Here is a 10,479-nt window from a genome sequence, read left to right as displayed (position 1 = left end):
CACACACACACACACACACACACACACACACACACACACACACACACTTTTTCCTTAGCCAAAAAAAAAAGAATCTTTCCTTGTAACAAATTAACTCCATCAAGTAAGACAAATCAACACACTGGCCATGGCCAGAAATGCATGCTTCCTTCTGTACCTGTAGGCAACTACCTCTCTGCTTAGAGGTGGGAGGCAGGTCTGACCATCAGTCCCTTCAGAATCATAGGAACATAGATCTGAGAAGAGGGGACCTCAGAGGTCATCTAGCCTAACCCTCTCACTTTACAGATAAGGAAATTGAAGTTCAAAGAGGTTAAGAAATTTACCCAAGGTCATGAGAGTACACTGCACTGTTCAGAGGTCTTTCATAGTTTCCCCTTTTACTTCATTAAAATCATCATGTAAATTATTCTCCAGGTTGTGCTTTCCTTGTTATGCATCAGTTCATACAACCCTTCTCAAGTTTCTCTGAATTCTCCATGTTCATTATTACTTACAACATAGTAATATATTCCATTATTCATAGACCCCAATTTGTTAAGCCATTTCCTAACTGATGGGTGCATACTTTTCTACTAGTGCTTTGCCACTACATAAAAAGTGCTGCTATTACTATTTTCTGTACATTTAACATCTCTCTCTCTCTCAACTTCCTTGGGGTATATGCCTAGTAGTGGTACTGTTGGGTCAGAGTTTTTGTGGCTTTTTTTAGTATAATTCTAAGATGTTTTCTCCCAAACAGTGGGACTATTTTATAGTTCCATCACATTTATGTGCCTGTCTTCCCACAACCTCTCCAACATCTACCTTTTTTCTATTTTGTCATCTTTGTCAGATGACAAGTATTAGGTGTGAACTCAGAGTTCTCTCTTATTTTTCTAAGTAGTAATTTGGAACATTCTTTTATATGGCTATCAGTAGTTTTGAAAACTGTTTGTATCGTTTGACCATTTATCTATCAGAGAATGGCTCTTATTTGTATATATTACTTTTTAAAAAATCAATTCACCATTCATCTTAAATATCAGACTTTTTCAGAGATACATCTGAAAATATTTTTCCTAATTGACTGCTTTTCTTCTAATTATAGTTAAATTGTTTTTGTTCACACAAAAATATTTTAATTTTATATAATCAAAATTGACCATTTTATCTTCTATTTTATGTATATGTATGTATGTATATTGTCTGTTTAGTTAGAAATTCTTTCCCTAGCATATTTGTGCAAGGTACCTTATTCAGTCCCTTACTCAGGGAAAGGGTACAAAGTGACAAGGGGTTCCTCCTGTCTCCAGGAAGGGAAAGAGGGAAATCGGGATAGAGATCGGGGGTGCTATTTACTTCGCCATCTTCATCACCCTTGGTGCCTTCATCGGCACTAACCTGTTGGTGGTGGTTGTGACCACGAACCTGGAAGAGATGATGAAGGAGAGGGACCGGGAGCAGCAGCAGGAGGTAGCCAGCTTGGAGGTAAGTGATGGTCCTTGATGGATGTGTCCTGAGGGCTCCCTTGGGAGGATACCACAAGCAAATCACTAATCTCAGGCTCTGGAATCAGGAACCAAGATATTTAGGAATCGGAGGTGTAGGTCATGAGAAAGGTTTCTGAAGTCTGGAGGTTCTGAGAGTGAAAAGGTCTTCACTTTCCCAAGGGTCTCATTTTCCCAAGAGTTTATTTTCTGAGGTTCTGGACCTTTAGGGGTAAGATGTATCTGAGGATAGGAGAACTGCAGAGGAGGTAGGACCAGAGAGGAAACCTGGTTATAGTGGTCAAGGCATTCAGACTGAGACTAAAATCCCTGCATTACTCCCTACCAGGCAGGTGTGTGACCTTATTCAAATCACTTATCTCCATGTCTCAGTATCTTCACCTATAAAATGAAGGGTTAGAAATGAATTTAGTGTTAGGTCTCTTCTATCTCTAAATCCTATAAATGTCATGTCTTCCAACATAGTGGAGATTTGGGGCAGCAGGGCTTCTGGAAGGTAGACAGATGTGTGGATAATGCCTGCTGTTTTTACTGACTGAGGGAACAAATATTGACTCAGACACAGAGGGGAGAGAAAACTAGGGTCATTATGACAGTTATCCCAATGCCTACAATTCCCTCTGGCTACAGTGACTGGCAAACCCATTGCTAAGAGGCATCATGATATAGTGAAATGAACACTGGACTGGGCAACCTCTGTTCAAAACTTGGCTTGGACACTTATTAGATTTTGAATTGGTTGAACGAAGAAGATACTTCACTCCCTCCACAAAGTCTTACTCTAATGCCTCATTACAGTCTGAAGGCCACCCTGGGTTCTCAGAAGATATGCTGGTAAACCATAACTTCCGGCTGGTTTTACTATGAGGAAAGATTTCTATTGTGGTCCTGGAAACAGGATGTGTCTTCTTTCTGAGGATTAGCCTAGCTAAGTCTAGAGAGGCTCAACTCTAAGTAGACTTGCTATCTGGGGATGAATTCTTTGGTCATTGGCAACCCATGAAACAAAGGAAAATACAGAATGACCCTTAATTCTATTTAGCTACTTTCTGCTTTTGCAGTGATGATGGCAGGATTGTGGGAAAGACAGCATAGGGGGCTAAGTAAGAATCCCATAGTCTGAGAATTGTCTATAAATATCCATTTAGTTGCTAGTACTCTAAATGTCCAATGGCCACTGTCCAATGGCCCTCAAACTGACATAGTCCACACCACGCTCCAGCCATACTCCTCTTCCCATCAGAATCTTCTTGGATTTTGCCCTTGGGAATGCTAAACTATAGGTGAGCCTTCCCATTGTTCAAGGTAGTGTCTGGTCAAGGTGCCTTGTCCTTGGTCATTAACAGAAGAATGCTCTGGTCAGTTTCACCTGGCCTTGTAGTATTGACACAGGAAGGGGCATTTTGAGTTCACTCAAAGAGCGAATCATGTCTATTATGCCAGAGTATTGCAAAGCATTATGGTAGATTAAGCTCAGAGTGGGCCACAATGCCTCTCCTGATTGGCCAATCCAGGTTTTAAGCCTTTCTCAGGTCTTGGGGGTTCAAAATGGTTTAGGGAGGGGTCTATTCCCTGGAGGCTCCAGCTGAGTCTGGATGACCGGCCACAAATCTCAAATACCGTTGAGAGGACTCCTGATTATGCTAGGGCTTGTATGAGGTGACCTCCTCCTGCCTAGGTGATTTTGCTTCCCTGAGACCTCGGGCAAATCCTTCTTCCCTACACCTGTTTCCACACGTCTAAAATAGGGATACAATTCACCAGGGCCCTGCCTATTTCAAAGGGCTACTATAAAAATGTGAGCTGTGGTTGTGTTGTGCTTAGGTGAGTGAAGAAGACTACACGAGCGAGGAGACACCAGACATTCAGCTGGTGCATTGTAAGGAATGCATCGCGGACTGGGGCGGGAAGAAGCAGGAGCCGCTGTCTGGGGGGCCAATGAAGAACCTGTCTGAGGACACCTGCGACAGCTTCTGCCTGGTGCTCGAAGGCATCCTGGAGAACCTACAGACCTACAAGGAGATTCGGGAGGAGCTCAACAAGTATGCTCGGGATTGGGGGTTTGATCTGGAGGGTGCGCAGGAGGGAGGGGACCTGGAACGGGCTGGTGGGGGAGGACCTGGAGGATGGCCAGTGGGGAGGGGACCTGGAAGGAGCAAGGGGAGGGGAGGACCTGGAAGGTGCGCAGTGGGGAGGAGACGACCTGGAGGGTGCGCAGGGGGAGAGGGGACCCGGAAGGGGCGGCGGGAAGGGAGGTTAATCAGGGCTGTGCAGGCCGGAATCCCGGCTGGGAGCATAGCTTTCTGAGAAGGTTTATTTTGCAGGGCTACCCAGAGGGGAAGGCAGCTTTGGGAGGGAAAGGGGAGGCCTGGGAAAGGGGTGGTGGTAGTGAGGTTTTGGGAGAGGGAATGGGGGAGGTAACTTAGGAGAAGTGGGGCAAGTCTGTAGGGGGTGGAGACTCTCGGAGGGAGGGGGAGGGGTGCAGGGAGGGGGTGTCCCTAAGGAGGGCAGCCGGGATGGGATAGGGGTGTACGGATGGCTGGGTGGGAGCTCGTGAAGCCTGCTGTCTGGCTGAGCCCATTTGGTCGCGTGCATTCCTCCTAAGCCGAGCGTGCTGGGCCGGACTTCTCTCTGTCCTCAGTTGCCGTCACCCTCTCTGCTCCGGTCCCCGACCCCCACGTCCACCACCATCCCCCTCCCTATCCCTCCAGGATCGTGGACGAGGTTCGCTCCATCCGTTTCAACCAGGAGCAAGAGGAAGAGGTGTTGCACCGGAAGTGGAACCGGAGCTTTACGGACGATAGCTCAGCTTCCGTGAACATCAGCCAAGACATCCTCTCCACGCTCTTCAGCAAGGAAAAGGTGAGCCGGCATCCGGACGTGGGCCGTCCTCTCCCCTGCACAGATTCCAGGCAGCAGTCACTCATGTTGGGTCCCTGTGGGAGGGGGGAACTCGCAAATGGGCTGATACTTAGAGCTGAAGCAGGCTTTAGAGACCATCGACCCCAACAAACGCAACCCCCATTTGACAGATGAGGAAATTGAGGCAAAAAGAAGTTCAGTAACTTGCCCAGGGTTGCATACTCTGGATCTTTGAAACATTGGAAGGCTTTAAGTGAAGCAGTTTAAATCACGTTGAGATCATGTTGCCAAGTGGTATTTGTGAGGTGTGGGGAACGCCAGGAAGGCTGGAAGGTCAGATCTGTTCCTGGGAAGACACAGTAAGACAGGCTGAAGAAAACCGGTGTCGCCAGAAGAATTCAGGAGTTGGGGCAGGGGGACCAGGACTCCAATCCTAGCTCTATTGCTTAGTATTCATCTGTCCCCTCTGGGTGTCAGTTTCCTCATCTTTAGATTAAGTGGGTTGGCACAGGGGTGGGAAACTTTCTAGGTCCTCAAGTGTGACCCTCTGACTGAATTCAAACTTCACAGAACAAATCCCCTTCATAAAAGGATTTGTTCTGTAAAACTTGAATTCAGTCAAAAGGCTGCACCCAAGGACCTAGAGGGCCACAAGTGGGCTTGAGACAGCAAGTTCCCCACCCCTGGCCACTAGATCATTTCTAAGATCCCTTCCAGCTGTCTTTACAGTGGCTCCAGCTGGCCTTAGGAGGCCAGGGCCACTGCAAGAGGGCTATTGTGCACAATAGGTGTGTGTGTGTTGGGGGGAGTGGATGAATGTAATGACCTACTCCTCCTCCACGACTCCCAAATTCTGGTCCTGGTTCTTCAGGTTCAGGAATCCAGAAGCTTAAGATGAATGGATGAAAGGGCAGGACCCAGGACAAGAGCAGTTGACCAACCGGACCTCCTGGATCTGCCTACAGCTTGGGCATGACCTCAGAAATTCCCTCCTGCTCTTCCTACCCCCCAGCTCCCCCACCCTGGGATGGAAGTCACTGCTCCAACAGTCAAATTCTTCCTCAGAGCTCCTGATGGGCTTGGAAGCCTGGAATTGGGGAGGGCAGGATACCTGTATCCCACACCCAGTCCCCCACTCCACCAGTTGCCAAGGAGAAGAGTCAATGAAGGAGCCTGGACCCTGAGTGAGGCCTTGGGTCTGGAGAGAACAGTCTGACCTGTGGATCTGGAGAGAATGGCTGTCTCAGGATGGAGATGGGGAGATAGGCACTATGGGATGGACCTGGCTCCAGGAAGTGTGAATATTCACTGCTCAATGGGGCACCTCAGAGCTTGGCTCTGAACATTACCAGGGTGCATAGGATTAAGAATAAAGTGGAGGGTTTTGAGGTAAGTGTCTGTCTGCTGTGTTCCCCTTCACCACCCAGTGGTAAGCCTTGGCCTGAGGTGGAAGGGGTACATATAGAGGAAAAAATGCTGGCTTTAGAGGTCAGAGTCCCAGCTCTGCTACTTCCTGCTACTGGGACTTGAGGCAGGTCCCTTAGCTGGTATTGGCCTCAGTTTCCTTATCTGGAAAACGAGGGTGTTGGATTAGATTCTTTAAATAATGGGCTTGGACTAGGTCCCTTCCAACTCTAAGCCTGTGATTCTCTGAATCAGGGTCTATCTCATTACTATTCATTCTTTTCCAGCAGATATTTTCTACCTTGGCTCCAGGTTGCTCACCGTTGTGTCTCTTCTTACAGATGTCATTATGAGACAAATGAGGGAAGGGGATCAGGGCAAAAGTAGAAGAGTTGGTCTAGGAGTGAATGAATGAAAAAGCTGACTATGCTTATTATGTTCTAAGCACAGGGGCTACAAATAACAAAGGTGAGAGAGTCCCTCCTTTAGGGAGCTTACATGCTCATCAGGGAAGATAACCCATATAAAGCAATGGGAGTTGGAAGGGGAGAAGTGGTAAGTGGGGAGTAGTAGAGGGTATGGAGCCAGAAGAAGAGGTTTGGTGGCTTGGTTCTGGACAAGATACTCTAAATCCTGGGACAATAGACTTTCAGAAAAATTCCCTTTTTTTTTCCCATGGGACTTCTTTGTGGAAGACTGCCCCTGGAGGCTGGATTCCCCCCGCCTCAATTTAAAATTCTTCCAAGCTAAGGTTAGGTTTACCCCCACACTGCTGGGGAAGGTTTGCCTCTACCCTAATGGGGAAAAGATACTCCCTTTAAGGGAATGATGGGTTCAGGTAATAGTGAAACACCAAAGGATTCCTCCTCAGATGAAATTTCCTTTGGCATGAAACCAGGGGAAAAGTGTGCTATTAAACTGACACCTTTAGTGTTCATAACCTAGCCCCACCCTCTTTCCCCAAGGCTCCAGGTTTTTCAGTGAGGCTCTGAGTAGCAGCCTCAAATTCCCATCCCCTTGCTTTGGAGTTCAAGTTAGTTTAAAAGAAAGGTTATTACCTCTCATGCTAGTAGCCCCTAGGATATGTTACAGATATCTGCTTGGTTCCACAAAATTATCATCCCCAAAAGATATGTCATCTGTCTTTTCCTATCTTTATATAATTAAGGGAGTTTTTTTTTTATCCCTCCCAAGGAGACAAGTCTGTTAGTTGTGATCCCCTAGCAAAGACTACAAGATGAAGATGGGTCCTGTAAAACAATTAACATTCCTTACTTATTAGAGGAGGATGATTAGTCTCACCCCAGTGCCAGCCCACCTTTCTCAGTATAACCAATTGGAATAATCCTGGCCCAACCCTACAACCTATTACCTTTTCTCCATACCAAGACCCCTTCTTTGTTATGTGTTAATAAAGAGGGTCCCTTCCTTTTCTTCAGGGTCACTGATTTTGCTAAGGTTGCTGGTATGACTCACTTTGTTAACAGTTATATACATCACTGTTAATAAACTCATCTTGTTCAGAGTCTGTACCTCAGTCTAGATTAAATTTGCTTGATATACCCTGTTATGGTATATATCAGTTCAGTCTGCCCTTGAAGGCATGAGTCTTAATATTGTTATAACTATGTCCCACCTTTTCTTTTCGTAGCAAATTTCTATAATCAGGGCAGGTGAGTAGTAGAAATTTGTAAGTACAATACTAAGTCTATTAATTAATAGATTGACACTGGACCATCTCTGAGTTATCATAATAGGCTGTAAGTATGAAAAATTTTATAATTTTAATCTACATTTGTGATCAGATTATTATATAGGGATGATATCCTCCCAAGGGAGGGATTAGACAAAGTAATAAGGTAAAAGTTTTGTAATTAAAGGGAATAGTAAATTTTGAGAAAGGAACAGGATTAGACTGTTTTCCCTAAGAACTATATACATACACACACACACACACATATGTTGACTTCCAAATGGAGGTATGGAAATTCAGACTTTGATTATATTTTAGTAATAAGCTCTCAAAATTGGATTAAAGATTTAATGTACAAAATTGCATAAATAATTGTAAAGAAATGTAAATCATTATTCCATTTTAATGTATCTGTCTGATAATTTTAAGACAGAAGGGTTCATTTTACAAATTAGATCTCCACTTTTTTTTTTAAGCAATTGGGGTTAAGTAACTTGTTTAAGACCATCCACTTGACTGTTAAACTCTAGTCGTAAATTCCATGGCTCCTTTACCTCCAGAATCAAAGGTAATCCCCCATTTGGATTTTAAATCTCTTGATGACCTAGCCCCTTCCTACCTTGCCAGACTTATACTTTACTCCTTTTCACATACTCTGTTCCAGTGACATTTGCCTCCTGGCTGTTCCATGAACAATACACTCCATCTCTTAGCTGCTATTATTTTCCCTTGCTGTTCTCTGTGTCTGGTGTTCTTTCCCTCCTTGCCTTCACCTCCTACCTCCCTTGGCTTCCTTCAAGTCCAGGAGGAGCTTAATAATTAATTATTGACTCATTGACATTCATGTGGCTATATTGAAATCCTCTTGTATGAGGATGGAGGTTGGAGCAAAGAGGAAAACTGAAAACCAGATGGCTATTTAGCATCTGTGTGTATGACATAAGATACCCGAGACACTGAAGAAGTGGCACTCCAGTGTTTTGGCCTCCAGAAAGGTTGCGTGCCACTCTGTTATTTATCCAAAGAGGGAGTGCAAAAATCTGATTTGTCCACCAAATGCCAATCTACCCAAGCCAAAAGCCAAGTGATCCAATCATAATCTTTTAGGCATATGGTTGGGAGGGTGTCCCAAAAGGCCACAGTGTACAAATAATGTATTCCTTCCCTTCCCATATCAGGGTGTACAGTTTCAAGTAGTGGCACTGAGCAGTTTAAAAATCTATGACCCTAGAGCATCCACCTCACAAATGGAATTTCTTCTTTCAGACAAGATTTTCCCTTTTTTCCCCTCTACACATTTACAGGACATGGGATGTAACTGTGGCTACACAGTTTATTGAGCACAAGAAAAATGGGAAAAAAGGTTGTGTTTCTACATTGAATCAGCTATACAAAATATCTCCCTAAAAAGTTTTCCTGTTTCCAGTCCCAGATCTTTGGGGTACTGTGGGGTGGGGGAGGGCAGTCCCCAGATCCAGCTCTGGGTCATAGAAAGTATTAAAGGAAAGAGTTCAATGTCAGAGACCTTGTCTCAGAATCAAAGACTACTCCAAAGGTAAACTAAGGAAATCATGGTTGGGACTGATAGGATTTTTAATAATGGTCCATCCTGGCATCTCTACTGTCTTGATTTCTGGGAACCATTTAAAGGTACACTCTTCGTGGATTTGGTTCTTAGTCTCCTGCTCCTGATTGTTGACAGAAGTCCAGGCCTCACTAGGTTGTAATAGCACAGCCTGACAATCCAGATTCCAGAGTCTGTCTGGTTACAGTGACAGCTTACTACTGGTACTCTGCAAGGTGACCAGGAAGCTCAAGTCTCAAAGGCAACAGAGGGAAACAGAGGCAACTAATTCTTGTCTCTTACTATCTTATTGTATGGTATCTTGTTCGCTGTGAATACTTTCTCCTCAAGCTTGAGGTGGGGTATCCAAGATCTCTTTTCCCCCAAATCATCATCATCATCCCAGGCCTAGAGGTAAATAGTAATTTGGAAGAAGGTATGGCAAGGGCACAAATTACATTGAGAAAGGAGTGGAAATGGACAGGGGGGTCAGTAGACAAGGATTTGAACAGGGTGATATGGATGGATGGAGCTCAACTCAAAAGGGAAATTGCTGAGTGGTGGACATGAGTCAGTCAAAGAGCACTTATAAGGTAAGGGGGGGGGGATCTTGGAAAGGGGTGGGAAAGGGGGAAACAGAGACAAGTTGAAAGAAAATACACCAGTAAAGGACAGGATGGCCAAGAATCTTATGAAACATGAAACAGGTTTAAAGGGAAGGGAAGCTTATTAATGATAGAACAGGGAGTCCAGAGGGCATGAGGAAGAGTGTAGAATAGTGGTAAGGCTGAAGTGGCCAGAAGTGAGAGATCATGGAGTGATAGGAGGAGGAGGTTTTCACTGAGGCATCTAATGACCCTGAACCGTACATTTAAGGAGAGGGAGAGGTAGGACTTTACTAGTCATAGGATGGTTGGAGGGAAAGAGTATCATTTGACTAGGTTTCACAGCCTCATGAGGATGAAGAGTGGCATCAGTTTTCTCTACCAAAAAAGAAGAGAGATGGAGCTGGTATTGAGTCAATAAATACCTGGTGATTGGGTCGTTGGAGACCCAACTGACCCAATATTCAGCAGCACTTCCTTTGCCTAAGCCAAGAGGGTCGAGGATGATGCAGAGTCAGAAGAGACCCTGAATGTTGACCTTTGGCATTTTGACATTGGCTCCACCTCCGGCTGGGACCAAATTCTTCCTCCATTTCATCTCATATATCCATTTCCTCTTTTCGGTTCACTTGGCTAACACTAGTTCAGGCCCTCCTCCTTGAACCAGAGGTATCACACACGTGACTGTTAAGCTGCATGTAGCCTTAAACACTCCCTGTGACCAGAACTGGATTAAAGTGTAATTGGATGGAAATATGTTTTGCACAACTGCACATATAACCTATATCAAATTGTTTGCCATCTTGGGGGAAGCAGGGGAAGAAGAGAGAATTTGGAACTCTCAAGCTTTAAAAAACAAAT

The 10,479-nt window shown here is 44.9% G+C and overlaps 1 protein-coding gene and 1 long non-coding RNA gene across 4 annotated transcripts in view; one reads left to right on the top strand and one right to left on the bottom strand.

Annotated features, from left to right (window-relative positions):
- Window positions 1-1,536, bottom strand: part of LOC138154233 (uncharacterized) — a 6,491-nt gene extending 4,955 nt beyond the window's left edge. For 2 of the 3 annotated variants that reach the window (XR_011166580.1, XR_011166579.1), the window contains exon 1: window positions 1,411-1,536. This is a non-coding gene — a long non-coding RNA (uncharacterized lncRNA). Of the gene's footprint in view, window positions 1-1,383 lie in introns of all 3 variants that reach the window. The other variant, XR_011166581.1, reaches the window with a different exon arrangement.
- CATSPER4 (cation channel sperm associated 4) overlaps window positions 1-5,740 on the top strand; it is a 13,748-nt gene extending 8,008 nt beyond the window's left edge. The window contains exons 8-11 of the mRNA XM_069078812.1: window positions 1,296-1,470; window positions 3,315-3,532; window positions 4,202-4,352; window positions 5,224-5,740. Coding sequence (XP_068934913.1) covers window positions 1,296-1,470; window positions 3,315-3,532; window positions 4,202-4,352; window positions 5,224-5,250 — 571 coding nt within the window. The 3' untranslated portion in view covers window positions 5,251-5,740. The remainder of the gene's footprint in view (window positions 1-1,295; window positions 1,471-3,314; window positions 3,533-4,201; window positions 4,353-5,223) is intronic.
- Window positions 5,741-10,479: the final 4,739 nt, after the last annotated feature.

The sequence above is a fragment of the Petaurus breviceps genome, unplaced genomic scaffold (genome assembly GCF_028583685.1).
Source record: "Petaurus breviceps papuanus isolate PSGF00001 unplaced genomic scaffold, PetGlider_PUasm1.0 91041, whole genome shotgun sequence".
NCBI lineage: Eukaryota > Metazoa > Chordata > Mammalia > Diprotodontia > Petauridae > Petaurus > Petaurus breviceps.
This window is presented reverse-complemented; position numbering and strand designations above follow the sequence as displayed.